General features: G+C 34.9%; 1 protein-coding gene and 1 long non-coding RNA gene across 2 annotated transcripts; both read right to left on the reverse strand.

The window, feature by feature from the left end:
• Window positions 1,041-4,534, reverse strand: LOC110262982. The gene is made up of 3 exons (XR_002347994.1): window positions 1,878-4,534; window positions 1,537-1,772; window positions 1,041-1,246 (listed from the first exon to the last, which is right to left on the reverse strand). It is a non-coding gene; the product is annotated as an uncharacterized LOC110262982 (long non-coding RNA).
• LOC107643947 (polygalacturonase 1 beta-like protein 3) lies at window positions 10,100-12,528 on the reverse strand. Its single transcript, XM_016347707.2, has 2 exons — window positions 12,221-12,528; window positions 10,100-12,114 (listed from the first exon to the last, which is right to left on the reverse strand). Exons 1-2 carry the CDS (start codon window positions 12,269-12,271, stop codon window positions 10,303-10,305), a joined length of 1,863 nt encoding a protein of 620 aa, XP_016203193.1. The 5' UTR covers window positions 12,272-12,528; the 3' UTR covers window positions 10,100-10,302.

A 15,469-nucleotide genomic window follows, 5' to 3' on the forward strand; every position in this document is an offset into this window, starting at 1 on the left:
AAGAAAAAGAAATATATATATAACAAAATTGTCACAAGCGCATCATTCTTTATAAACTAAAATTAGGTCATGTCAGAAAAATAAACATTAAACACTAAAACAAATTAAATTCTATAGTATCTATTTCAGTTTACTTAAACTCATTATTTTTGTTGCATGTCATGATTGTCAAAAGAAGATGGTCTTGTGCGCAATGAAGTCGGTGCACTCTCCAAAGAATCCAGCTCTGCAACAACGTCCGGTGGCAAATTGTCTCATTGCTGTTGAATTAGATATCTCAAAAGATTCTCCATTATTTATCTCTTCGCCTTCTCTTCTGCTGCCTCAACCTTTAATTCTGCAATCGTTCTATGATACTCTTCAATTTGCACACCAAAGTCCAACAATTGTGCAGTAGCATTACCAAAAAGTTGGGTGGGATATGGTCCAACACCTAAACCACGAACTCGTCCTGGGTGCTCCTTAACAAAAACCTATGCAAGCAAATTATTTTGTGAAAGCTACTTCGAGGATTCATCTTGGCTCTCAATATTCGTAATTACTTCCTACAAATATACTAGAATTGGGGTTATAATAGTTTTAAGTTTAGCATGATGAATACAAAAAGAGAAGTAAAAAATTTTAAAACATTACTTACACTAACAACACGCGCATCATCATGGATATCCGAGCCATTCTTTTTTTGTGAACCGTGGTCCATAACTCTCCTCTACTAATGCGCTTTTCTCGTAGTTGCTCCTATAACATTGATGTCGACACAGTCATGTAAATAACAACACTATATTTAGGAAATGATGCAAAATCTGAAACACAATCTATTTATTACCTCTTCGTCTTCTCGTCTTGCCAATGTTTTGGAACTCCTAGTATGTGTGTAAACTTGCTTCGAACGATTTAAAGCATTTTGTTTACACTTTTTCTATCAACAACGAAATAATTACAAATGAGACTGGGATGAATTAATAAAATATAAAGAGTCTTTTACGTACCCATATATGGTTTAGGGGAAAGAAATACAAAATACTATTTGTTACCTTTGTTTCTTCCTTCAAGCGATATTCAAAGAATAATTTCCAGTGATTTGCATCTATTCTTGATAGGTGACGCTTAACATTTTTCTCAAGAGTCTTTATTCATTGTAAAACTTATGATACAAGTTGTGTCTTGTATCCTTTCAGTTCTTTCCTATCCTTTGCAAAATTTTTCACTTTATTTTTTCTTCGGCGTCGTCCTCATATTGAAAGACCTGCTACAATTATTTCCATTGTCAGTAACCAAAATCAATGAATAGAGATAAGACTATGGTAATGTGAAGAATATCAATAATTAAAAATAAAATCTACTTTAAAATTAAAAAATATAACAATATATGAATCTAGAAAGCATTATTACATATAAGATAGAAATTCTAACTTAAACATGTGAAACACAAAATATGAAAATTTAACTAGCAATACAAAATATCCATTGCAAAGTTTTTACCCAAAAAAAATTGATAACTGAATTGCCTTAATATATCAAAACTAAAAGGATTACCTTAACCATGTTGTATGCATATTCCTTGGTTGTCTTGTTCACTGTCTTCCAACTCTTTTCACAAATGGAAAACTGAAAATAATCAGCACCCAAACTCCCAAAAAAATCACTTAATAATCCAGCCACCTGATCAACCGGTTGCAACTCTTTGTTAAACAGAAGTATGATCTTTCTATTTGGAGGAAGTGCTATAGCCCCCTTGATGCTCCGACTCGTCCCTTTTGTCACGTCGTCCTCTAAGAAATAAAAAAAATATTGCAAGATAATCGTTACACAAAAGGGAAATAGAATTAAAGGATTTTAAAAATCAATAATAACAATAATAGGGGAAAAAAGTTTACCAATGATAGTAACATTCCAATTATCTGTATCTTTGCGTTAGTTGTCGTGGTTCTGACCTTCGGCTTCTTGAAAATCAACCAAGTTGTCAATGTGGTCATTAAACGACTCAACTTCATTCGCCTCCTGTAATACCCTACCACGCAAAGCCTTACGCTATAGTCATAAATTAGAGGTGGTGAGGTATTACGACACCTAAACAGAAAAGTTCATACATAGTATTTGAAGAAATATAATTTAACTAGGAGCTTGTGAAGGAAGGATAAAATAAAAGCAATAAATCGTCATCACACACGTAGCGATATATATAGGATTCAAAAGGAGATACATAGCAAATACTAGTCTCGACCTGCGAAGAAAAGGCCGGCTAGAAAGTATTACAATCCAAAAGTATAACCAAATACAACCCTGTTTCTCCAAAAGGAAACCTCTAAGAGGGATATACAAATGCATATAAAAAAGTGGAGAAATAAACATTACTAAGCACAAAATACAAAATAGGAAAGGAGTCTTCGCTATCCAAGAGAATCCAGTACGCTTAGCAAGGTGCATCACGCCTTGTATTTGAAAAACAACAAAATCCGCAATGGGTGAGAACCCGAAGGTTCCCAATAAGGTAACAGTTCCAAAAAGAGACGATGTAAAAGTTGCACGAACCCGCTAGGCATTCCTAAACTCCAATCAAACGAGATTCAGTGGTCTATATTCTTAGTTCTCCTCCACACATCTCAGCATTTTACTCTTTTCAACATCACAGCCAATCAGTATATGGTTCATCAATTTATTCAGCAGTAGCAAACACAAGTAATAGGGTGCAAACACAATCAAGAGCAATTACAACATATATAGAAATTAGCAATTAAACAGAGATATTCACTTAGAAAAACCAAACACAAGATGCACACTCAAGCAATTGCATAAAGATGCATATGATGCATGCTTGTCCTACTAGCCATGAGCTCACGCGTCGGTTATGTTGCCAAACCTGACTCGAGTAAGCAGGATTAACCAAATGTCCTTACTCGTAGGTTCCATAAAAGCAAGCAGGATTCACCAAATTGTCCTTGCCCAGAACGTTCTCGGATCAATATGCAAGCGAGATTTACCACCATCCTTGCCAATTACATTAGTCCACGAGTAAGCGTGATTAACCAACCGTCTTTATCGGGCACCTCGAACAAGCGGGATTAACCACCGTCCTTGTTCGGAATGAATATCAATCAATGCAGAAGCAAAATTTACCACTGTCGTTGCCATTTCAGTATTTCAAATCTCAATCAGTTATCATTAATGTCTTTAATAAATTTTTTATTCAATAGGTTCATTAACCACAAGCTTTCATCAATTATCATTAACTTCGATCCTTCAATCCACAATCTCATTCAATTTGTCAATTTAATCCATTCAATATGCTCACACTCATTCAGAGCCTAAAAACTAGTTATTATACCTTATTCAAGGGTTACAAGGGTTTACAAGCTTGTTAGAAAAGCTAACCAGTAAAAAATAGAGACTTTTTATGAAAATAGGACCTGTGCATACGCATTACCCCTCATACGTACGTACAACTTGAAAATCTCCCTTGGCGTGCGTACGCACACCGTCGTACTTACACACAAGTCTTTACAGTCCACAGGCCAAAATTCTTGTTTTTCTGCAACATCTCAGATTTCAGTTTAAAATATCAATTTTCAATTGTTCATAACTTCATCTACAACATTTTGTTTTCCTTAATTCTTAAACCAATTTAAATCTCTCATCATTATCTTTAATTTAAGATAAGTTTCATCAAATTCCGAACTCCGAATGCCAAGTTATGGCCCGTCGAAGTTAGTCAAAAATCTATTTTTACCAAAAATCTGCATGATGTTATTTTTACAAAAACTCCAATTTACCTCATTCTAACCCATCACAAACCACTTCTAAATACCATCAATACTCATTTATCAATATTCAATCACTTGCTAACCAATCAAGCCTAATCAACCCAATTTCAACTCATATAGCATAAATCATCAAAATATACATTCATAACAATAACCACAACTCATCAATTATCTATCCAAACTTATTATTTCAACCACAATTCAGAACATGGCACTTACACCACTTACCGTAACTTACCAAATAGGGGATACTTCACCCTATCACAGTCTCCGACCCAATTTTCATATCAAAATCTCAATAGGCAATCAATTACAACATCTATTCAATCACAATTATATTCAAACTCAATTATACTCATTTTGAAAATTCACAATATTTCTCAACAATTAATCAATCATCAACCAACCAATTCTATTCAAACCTATCCTAAAGCATTTAACCTAGGTTTTCACATACTTTACATAATGTCTACCCAGAACCAAAACCCGTACCTTATTGACGGCAATTTTTCTAACACTTAAATTTTCTTTCCAACCAGACTCAAGCCTCAACCGACTCCTCCAAGCCTCCACCAATCGTTTCGCAACCACACCATGTACTCCAACTGCACCAATTTAACCAAACAAGCCAAGCTAATCCATATAATCTAATCACATACAAATTTCATAATGTTCACACTAGGTTCTTAACCCAAATTTCGGAAAAACAAAGGAAACAATTTTTCTTACCTTATTTCATGTAACCTCAGGTCAAAACCTCTCTAGACCTCAAAATTGAGCTTCTCCTAAACATCAAAATCACAAAAATCTCAACATTACATACCCAAAACTCGAATTCAGAAGAGAAATGAAAAATGGGGCAATAATTTTGAAATTTCTTACCACAATAGTTAGATAGAATCGAAGAACATGACAAGGTGGTCGCGTGGCCACAAACGAATCTTTGATCGGAGCTACAGATTGAAAGTTATATGGACTTGAAAATTTGAGTGAATAGTGGCTTAGGGTTTTTGTTCTTCCTCTCTTCTCTCTGTGTGCCTCTCTTTCAAATGAGGGGTATGTGTGTTGAATTATTGCTAAGTGAGAGGGGTTTTGTGCCTTGGGTTTGGGCTTTAGGCCAACATGGGCCCATTTTGTGATTTTTGGTCTTTTGGTCCTATCTCGGGCCAAAATTTTTAAAATAAGTGTTCTGGTTTCTATCCTAAACCTTTCTCTCATCATTTTTATAGTTTTAGTTTATTTATTATGTAACTGGATTTTACACCTCTAGGTCGTAATCTTTATTCCCTGAAGGTATATTGGCCACTTCATCGCGATACCGAGTCTCTGTACATTCTATGGGAGTTTGAAGGTCATCACTTCGACTTGACGGCGCCAGCAATCTATCATTGCACGGTGCACGAAATGGTTCATTAATACGGGATGCTGGAGCACTATTAGTTGAGGACAAAAATGCATGAGCTCTATCACGTGGTTGCTCACGTGACATCTGAGCTCCTCTAGACATTGTTCCAACCTTATTAAGGCAAGATGAAATCGTTTAGTATGATATTGAACAAAAAGAATTAATTTAGAATTGTAATTGAATTAATAGTTTAGAATTAATTCAGAAATCCTTAACGTCGTCCATACTCCATCCAAATTATCTGTAGTCACCCCTTGCCACTCTCCCTTCTCACCGCACCGTCACCCCTCACCGTGCCATCACCCTCACTGCGTTGTTCTCTCTGTTCGTGGCATTTTTTTTCCTTTTTGAGGGTGCGTTTGTTCTCCTTTCCGTAATTCTGTTGTCATGTCCATTCTTTTCTCCGCTATCGCGTCTCCCATCTCGTCCACTGCTCTATGCTTTGGCTTGTTGTCGCGTCCCCCCACTGCGTCATTTCTAAAGAAGTCGTTGTCCTGCCATTTAAACTTTTTGTATAAAGGCTTGCTATTTTGCGTAGGATAGATACTTGTAGCTCTATTCTTATGGAAATTAATGATCAGTCAAAACTATTAAAAAGATGGGGAATGAGGCCCCCGCAGGGAATGAGTACCTGTAAGAAATAGAGATGGAGGACAATATTCTCCCATGATGGAGAATGGGAGCGGGGATGGGGAGCAACAAGACATCTCCCGCTCCTGTCCTACCCCGTTGTCATCCCTACTTCAACCAAGCTAAATTTGTAATAACTCTCAATGATTTATATACACTATTTTAATAATCATAAATAGTTGAAGTCTTAAACGATTTATTGATGTATCCTACTCCAAGATAAATCGTGATGACTTCTTATAATTAACTATAAAAACATCAACGTTGCTATCTGCAACGATTGAAAAATAAAATTAAGACAAAATCGTAATCATTTTTGCTTTAAGGTATTTGTTTAATTGATGCATGAGCATCTTGTACCTATTTTTTCTTGGTTTTTTAGTCGTTTTTAATTAGAATTTATTAAATTTATATTATCTGTAGTCACCCCTCGCCACTCTCCCTTCTCACCGCATTGTCACCCCTCATCGTGCCATCACCCTCATTGCGTTGTTCTCTCTGTTCGCAGCATTTTTTTCCTTTTTGAGGGTGTGTTTGTTCTCCTTTTCGCAACTTTGTCGTCGTATCCATTCTTTTCTCCGCTGTCGCGTCTCCCACCTCATCCACTGCTCTGTGTTCTGACTTGTTGGCGTGTCCTCCCACTGCGTCATTTCGAAAGAAGTCGTTGTCTTTCCATTTATACTTTTTTGTATAAAGGCTTGCTATCTTTGTATATATAGGATGGATACTTATAGCTCTATTCTTATGAAAATTAATGATCTGTCAAAACTATTAAAGAGATGGGGAATAGGGTCCCACAGGGAATGAGTCCCTGTAAGAAATAGAGATGAAGGACAATATTCTCCCATGATGGCGAACGGGAGCCGGGATAGGGAGCAAGAAGACATCTCTCGCCCCTGCCCTGCCCCGTTGTCATCCATACTTCAACCAAGCTAAATTTGTAATAACTCCTAACGATTTATATACACTATTTTAATAATCGTAAATAGTTGAAGTCTTAAATGATTTACTGATGTATCCTGCTTGAAGATAAATCGTGATCATTTTTATAATTAACTATAAAAACATCAACGTTGCTATCTGCAATGATTGAAAAATAAAATTGAGACAAAATCGTAATCATTTTTGCTTTAAGATATTTGTTTAATTGATGCGTGAGAATCTTGTAACTATTTTCTCTTGGTTTTTTAGTCATTTTTAGTTAGAATTTATTAAGTTTTATATTATTTTAATACAAAAATTCTTTTTGGATGCTACTTTGAGTGTTTTAGTATTTTTATTTATTTCAGGTGAGATTCGGAGCAATTTAGCAGAGATTTGTGCTAAAAGGAGAAGATTTGAGGCTACCTCTCTGGGCGTTTAGCGCCAGCAAGCCTTGCAAAATAGGAAGCTTTCTGCCTCTTTGGGCGCTAAATGCCCAACTAGCGTTTAGCACCAGGCAATCCGAATTGAAGCTTCATCAATGAAGTATCTTTGAGTGGATTTTTAGCTTTTATTAGTTATCTTTTATTTTATCTTTGTAATTTTTATTTACAAACAATATCTTTTAGTTTTAGGATTTATTATTTTATTTTATTTTCAAATCAAAATAAGGTTAGATATAAAAGGAAAAAGATTCACCCTTTGGGGGGGGTCTTCTCTCTTCCGCACTTTCACACTTTTCAGAACCCTTATTTTCTTTGTAAGTCACGAGCCACTAAACCTCCTTGGTTAAGGTTAGGAGCTCTGTTTATTTCTATGGATTAAGACTATTGCTTTTCTATTTTAATTAATGTATCGATTTAGTTTCAAGGATTACTTTCGTTCTTCATTTTATGAATCTCGGTAGAACGAAAGTATGACCCTTATTCTATATGCGTTCTTGTGATCCTTAGAAGAGGTCTCTCACCTGAACAACAGCTTGAAAGTAAATTCCTCCTAAACTGCTAATTACTTGAACTAATCGGGATATGTGACATATAATCCTCTTAGCTTTGGGTAATTAGGGTTTTTGTGGCGATAAACTAGATTTAAACTTAACCCTCTAATCGGAATCAAGTGACCAAGGCATTGGCGGTTGATGAAGGTTAGAGGAGACTAAATCACTAAGACATTAGGGTTTAGTCACTCACAGTTTGCCATGAAATGAATCCTGCATGATTAAAATAGTTGGTAAGAAAACTTAATCCAAAAAGTAAACATCTGTGATACCTTAACTGTTTTCTCTTATTGATTTCTTACCAATTCTCTTATTTGCTTTCTTTACTCTTGAATTACTATTTAATGCTTTTTGAACCCACAAAACCAACTTTTTTGCATGCCTAACTAAATCAATCAGTCAACCATTGTTGATCAACCCATCAATCTTCGTAGGATCAACTCTCACTCACCTGAGGTATTACTTGGACAGCCTGATGCACTTGCCGGTTCAATTGTGGATATTCTCAAAAATCGCACCATTAATATTATTGTGACTTTGATCTATTTTCATATGATTTATCCTAAAATTTAAAAATATATAAATTAGAGATCAATTTAAAGTTTGGAATGAAATTTTATAGAAATATGAGATTGTCTAATCAATCAAATTTGAAAAAGTCTGTCTAATTTAGTGCAATTTGTTTGGTTATATAGCACTTTTGGTGTATTTTATTTCCATTTTTTTTTACTATTTCTGTATTGTTTCATCCTTGTTTTATTAAAGGGATAAGTATTGTTTTGATTCCTAAGCTTTGGGGTCAAAACCGAAATCATCTTTAAGTTTTTTTATTCAAAATTATCCTCAACATTCTATTTAATATTAAAATCGTCCTTTTAAAAACAATAATATTTTAAAAGATAAAAATATCCTCACTACACCAGCTTTCACCCTGCAATCATCACCACTACCTTCCTTTTCAAAGTCACCACCACCACAACCTTAGAAAATTTTTTTTAATTCAATAACATTAAATTCTTCAAATCTAGCAACAAAAATAATAGGTTCAGATTTTTTTTAAAAAAATAAAAAGAATGAAAAGCATCATCAATCCAACGGTGATGGCAACGGCTTCCAACAGCTTTGAGGGTGAACTCCAACGCTGCAAGAAGGACACAACGAAGGCATATTCATGGCAAAGCATGAAGAAAGTGGTTGCAGCAGCAACAACATAGGAGGGGAGCAGGGACCACAGCATGGTGACAACCTCCTTCAGCCGCGACGAAAACCACTGCAAGAGCATCTCTGTTGTTGCCATCTCCTTGCAATCTTCAGCCTCCTTTCGCATTCTATTTCATCTCTCTTTCTCTCTCTCCTCCTCTCTCTCGACTTGAGTTTATTCTTGTCGTTCAATCAAAATTCATGTAAGATCTTCCTTGATTTCAAAATCCTTCCCTTTAAACCAAACATCCTCCTCTACCCCATCTCCAAAATTATTTTTTTCACCATTATCTTCTTCCTCCTCATTACTCATTCACATCTCCTCGATCTTGTAAGTAAGCATGAAAAGAAGATCTGAAAATTATCGCAATCATAATGGTTGACCTCCCTTTTCACACTCCCTTTTCACACTGCTATTGCTGCTCATGGATATTGCTGTCAGGATAGAGGTTGCCATCGAGGTAGAGGTCACCAACGTAAAGAGATGCGATAGAGATGAAGAAAGTGTGTGTAAGTGAGAAGAATAAAAAGAAAAAAAGAAAGTGCATGTGTCTGAGTGAGAAAAAATGACCGTGAAAATGAAAAAGATAGGATTTGGAATTTAAGAGGTAAGAGAGTAGGTGTTAGTGAAATAAGAATAAAATGGTTAAAAAAATGATTTTAATATCAAATAAAATGTTAAAAACTATTTTAAATTGAAAATAAAATTAGAGACGAATTTAATTTTGACCATAACTCTTAAAGACTAAACAACACTTATTCTTTTTATTAATTATATACTTTAGTTTATCTACGTGTTCTGCATTAAAAGCGTGTGTTGAGACTTTGGTCGTGAATAAAAATATTGAAAAGAAAATAAAGGAAAGCCTATTTGCTTAAGTGACCTATTTGCTTAAGTGACAGTGGAAGTGTAGTAAATATAAAAGAAAAAATAATGCTCATAGTAAGAATTTTGCTGACACCATCGAAGTTAAAGAAGAGTTTTCAGTTTAACCCATCGGGGTTAACCACATCTTTCTCAACAAGTTAAAGGCCAAAATCAATTAAGATGTAATGAACTCCATATTATATAACACAACCCAACTAGAACACTAGAAGTTCATCAATAGAAGAAAAAAAACATGTCATGAGCCATGACCATCGAAACGAAACCTCTTGAACACACCACAACAGATACTGCGCAGCTGAGAAACTGAATTATTAGCATTACGATTTTTAAAATTCCAAAAAATTACATATTAACCGCATAGGAAATCTCAATAATTTGCATGGCAATACAATCACATTAGCTCCCAGAATAATAATATAGTACTAACTCTAAACAAAAAGAAAGAAACCAAAGTAGAGATTCTCTTGTCTCTTCTTCTTCCATGCATCTTTTTTGTTCCTCAAGAAGTGGTCCACGTCACATCGTTCTGGAATATCCAGTGGCACACCTCAATCTTTCCAGGGGTAGACCCCAGAGACAAGAAGGCCCCATGATCCGGCCCCCACGCTGACGTGTCAAGGTGACAGATGGCAACACCATGATTGATCTTTTCTTTCGTTGCCACGTCAAGTATATCTGCTTCATAAACCCTCACTTTTGGAACAGAGTGGCAATAATACAGCAGGTAAGGGTACAGGCTCTGATGGCATGACACAGATTTTGTCACATCTCCACCGTTGATTGGGTAGACCGTCCCAATCATCACGCTCGTGCCGGAACCATTCACACCCTCCGTGGTCCGCAAGATCACGCTGTTACCCAGCATTGACGTGGCAAACTCTATCATCCCCTCTGCGGACGCGACGCACCGTTTCGTTTCCCCTCGGCTCGGAGCTCTCTCGCACTCCTCCATTGCACGCGTGATTACACGATCCGTTGCAGAGCCCTCCCGCGCGTGGAACATTTCCCTCACATCAACAACCTTGGAGGAAGAAAACGGTAACTTTGACGAAACGGACAAGGGCAAAAACGACCTTTCAGGCATTTTATCCTTAATATCAGGCATAGGTATAACGTTTCCTTCTCTGATCATCGATTCTCTGAAAAATTTACCGGGCTCGACCCACCTATTTACAATTTTGCCACTGGTGGCGCTGAAATTGCGATACTCCGAAAACGACGCGCCCTGCTTGTTGTAACCCTTGAACGCGCGTCCCAACCCGTAAGACCTGAACCCGAATTGGGTCCGACCCGAAGATCCTTTCCCGTAACTAATAAACGTGTCATTTCCAACGTTGAAGGATTGGCCATAGTTCGCGAACGTCGCACCGCCGGAGTTTGATTTTCCGGCGTAGCTCTGGAACGTATTTTCGCCGACATTCGCCCGGTTCCGGTAACTGGTGAACATGTCGGTGCCGGAGATGGAACCGGTGGCGTAGTTCTTGAAGCTATTCTTAGGGTTATTGCCGGAGAAGCTATAAGACCTGAACGAGTCATTTGTGCCGCCGGATCCTAACTCGCTGTAACTCGTGAACTCTGATTGAAGAATGTTGGAGCTCACAGCGTAGTTATCGAACTCGCTGGTTCCGCTGCGAACTCTTTTACCGTAGCTCGTGAAAGTTTCGGTTCCTGAATTCGTTTCGTTACCATAGCTCGAGAACGAAAGCTTGTGGCTCTTGCCGCTGGAATCGTAGGTGGTGAACCTGAGGTCGGGAACGTTGACGAGCTTGTCGTAGTTGCGGAACTCGCCGGAGCTCGCAGTGGCGCCGGAGCCGTAGGAGGCGAAATCGGTGTTGGCGACATTGCCGTTCTCGGAGTAGGAGGTGAACGCGCCACCGTGTCGCGTGGATCCGGCGCTGTAGCGGCGGAACGAGTCGGTGTTGGCGTTGATGTTGTTGGAGTAGTTCTTGAACGAGTCGAGACCACCGTTTTGGGAGGAGCCGTAGTTGCTGAAACGCTTGTTTGAGTAAATGGCGAAGTTGGCGCCGTTTTGGGCCGAGACGTCGTCGTTTTGTTGTTGCGTTTCGAAGGAGCATAAAAGTTTTGGTGCAGAGCAGAGAGAAGTGAAAGGTTGTTTATTGAGTGTGGCCAAGTGTTTTGGTGTGAGAGGTGAAGCCTTTGAGAGAAGGAAGTTTGGAATTGGAAGGTTGGTTGTGACGTGGGTGTTCCAATAGCGTATGAGAGAAGCTTTGGGAGTGAATGGATTAATCTTTGCTTCAACGTTGGAATAATATTGGTAATGTTGTTTGCTTGCTTGAGAAGTATTACTAGCCTGCATTAATTTTAAAGACCTCGTGTTAAAGGAGGCATATGCACATATGCAATACAATGTATTATGTATAGTAAAAAAAAAAAAAAGGAATAGTTGAGGTTCTTACATGGAAAGAAGAGAGTGACAAGAGCAGGAAGATGAACTGACTGATACTCATTTTGAGTTGGTTGTGTTGTGTTGTGTTGTGTGTTAATGTCCCCGACGGAGAGCGTAAGATATAGAATAGAAGAGAGAAAAAGTGGAGAAGGGAGGGCACTCAAACACCTGAGTGGGCATGCTTTGCTTTACTCTGGAGTCTGGACAAATATCATCAATGACTAGGAACGTTCTTTTTACCTTTTTAAAAAAACTTCATGGTGGTACCTTATGTGAATATATGTGTATATTTGCTAAAAGTATCTTGGTTTTCATTATTAGTGTGAGCATGACAAGTGAGGAGAAGTGGACGGCAAGTCTTTTGAAGTGTTATTAGATTCAAAAATCACACGTGTATACTAAAATTAGGTATAATATATTAGATATATGTATTATTTAATTTATTTTTAATATGTATTTAATATTTTAATATTTTTTATATTAATAATTAATTTTTAAAAGAATTGTGTAATATCATTATTTATTGAAATATGGTGATTAAAATTCGCCATTGACATTATATTTTTAGAAATATTAAAAGATAAAAAAATAATTCGTCATTGATAAACTCATTTTTTAAAAATTTAAAAATAATAAAAGATAATTTATCATTGACAAATTCACTTTTTTAAATTTTAAATTATCAACAAATCTATTTTTTGGACTTTTACCTTCCAATAAATAATATGAAAATTTTTTTTTGCCTTGGCATGATTGTATTAGATTACATTTATCCGAACTAATTTTGCCTGTTCTCCTCTTTTCCAAATAAGAAAGATGACAAAATCTATTCCTTAGATAAGTAGCCTAAACAAATTCGCTTTACAAAGCAAAAAATGACACTACTTTTTATATGAAATAGAGATGTGTATTTTATTAGATTATGGAGGGGTAAACTATCAACTGATATTTGAAAGTTTATGATGTTAATAAGTAATAAAAATAATTTTAAAAGATACAAATTATAAATAAAGTTGTAAAACATTTAAAAATTAAATTTTAATATAATTTTTCACAAGTATAACAAAAATGAAATATTTCTATATTTAAAAGTTGATTTTTTTTAAGATTTTTTTACGTGAATAGTCAAAATTAAATTCTTTCGTATGCGTCTTCTAAATAGTTTAAACAAGTATAAAGTTTGTAAAATATTTTATATTTGAATATACTTATAAAAGTGCATTTAATTATTTAGTAGAATATAAAGACAATTGAATTATATTTAAATTTGACAAATATGTAAGTACTTTTTTTAATAAACACTACCAAAAAGAAGGGGTTTAGCCACGGAAAAATTTATGGCTAAATTTAAAAAAAAACTGTGGTAATTATGCTTTTGCAACAAATAAATATCCGTGACTAAAGAGGGCGACGCGTTTTTAGTTAGCCACGCTTTTTACTCCAATAACCATGGTTTTAACACCTGTGGAGACATTTCGTTAGCCACAACTTTAGCACGTTTAGACACACTCTTTTTCGTGGCAAAATAAAACATACTTTACCTGTGACAAAATTGACTAGGCCGGACTTTTTTGCCACACTTTTTTCCATAGCTAACGATAGAAGTTAAATTAAAAAAAAATATCATAATAAAAATGCTCTTTAATATAAAATTACATCATATAATATTAAAAAATTAATCACATTCCCATAAATTAATAGAGTAATTAAATAATGAATAATTAAATTAGTTATTATTTCAATCAATCATAGTTAGTATCTTTTACTTTTTAAAAAGATAAATATGTACTCTTTTTATAATTTTAACATTTATTTTTAATTTGAAAAGATATGTGACTCGAACCCGTAACCTCTTAATTGAGTATGGGAAATCTATGCCATTTGAGCTATAACTCATTGGCTTAAAGTATACCTTTTTTTTTTTACCAAAGATAAGAGACTCGAACCCGCAACCTCTTAATTGAGTATGGAGAGACTATGCCATTTGAGCTATTACTCCCCATACTCAATTAAGAGGTTGCAGGTTCGAGTCTCCTATCTTTGGTAAAAAAAAAAATATTTATTTTCAATTGAATTATTTTATTCTATCACTAAAGTCTCTAAATAATGCATACGGTAAAATTGGACACTGAAACTGCATTTAACCAAAAAGAACACGCACAAAAAAATGTAACAACTAAAAAATATAAATATTGAAATTGTATGTATATAATTTAGTCTTTTTTATTACATTACAATTTGATGTAGTAACAAGTAATGAATAATACAACCATGTTAAAAAACTACTGTTAAATCAAAAGGGAAAAATTAATCAAATCAACGCATAGCTAATACTAAGTAAAAAACACATGATTCATAGATATGGCTAAATTCAAAGATCATACGAAGTGAAAAAATTGCACATCATCAACAACATCTAAAATTAAACCACTAGCATACTTTATTAATTTTTCATGGCAGCACTTAAAAGGAGGGAAAAGAATTCAACAATTAAAGAATTAGAAAAACCTGCACCTGATAAATTGAATTTATCTTAAGTTACGGTTTAAATTTTGAAAAAGTATAAACTGCATAAAAATATTTTGACAGGGATGGAGGACAAAACCAAATTAAACGCGAAATTTGAAAGTGAAAATTGTTCGATTTTGCCACGGTAATTATTGAATCTGTGGTCATTGAGAGAATTCATCTCAAGTTAGCCACGAACAAACAAAATCGTCGAAAAATTTTACAAAATTTGGCCACGGAAATACAAGACGTTGCAAGTGATTACCACGATCATATAAATTTGCCATTCTTTTTGGTTCGTGGGTATCTTCCCGTTGATAACGACCGTGTTTCTAGTAGTAAAAATTATATTTTGTATTTAGTAATCTATTTTGTATTTATTAAATATCTTTAATAATAACAAAAGTGAGATTAATCAAGATCGCCGATAAACACTTTATTATCTTAATAAATTAAATGACACTATTTTATTTAAATTTTAAAACTAACAAAACAAAATAAGCATCAATATAGATGTAAAAAAAAAATGGTATTCAATAATTATGTACTAAATTCCTCTTAATCTCCTTTTATATACAGATAATGAATAATAGAAAAGCTCAAGCGGCACCAATTTTAATTTATATTGACTAATTTTTTTAGTCAGTAATTTAAAGTCTTTAATTTAGGAGTTCAATGTTATATTTTTAATTAATATTTTTAAATATTATTGATTAATTGTTGATCAAAAATAATAAATTATGTTGATTTG

Source organism: Arachis ipaensis, chromosome B05 (assembly GCF_000816755.2).
Source record: "Arachis ipaensis cultivar K30076 chromosome B05, Araip1.1, whole genome shotgun sequence".
Lineage (NCBI taxonomy): Eukaryota > Viridiplantae > Streptophyta > Magnoliopsida > Fabales > Fabaceae > Arachis > Arachis ipaensis.

Coding starts and splice junctions, on each gene's coding strand:
- LOC107643947 (XM_016347707.2), bottom strand. CDS start 12,271: ATGAGTATCAGTCAGTTCATCTTCCTGCTCTTGTCACTCTCTTCTTTC. Junction 12,115..12,220: donor TGTCACTCTCTTCTTTCCAT/GTAAGAACCTCA, acceptor AAATTAATGCAG/GCTAGTAATACTTCTCAAGC.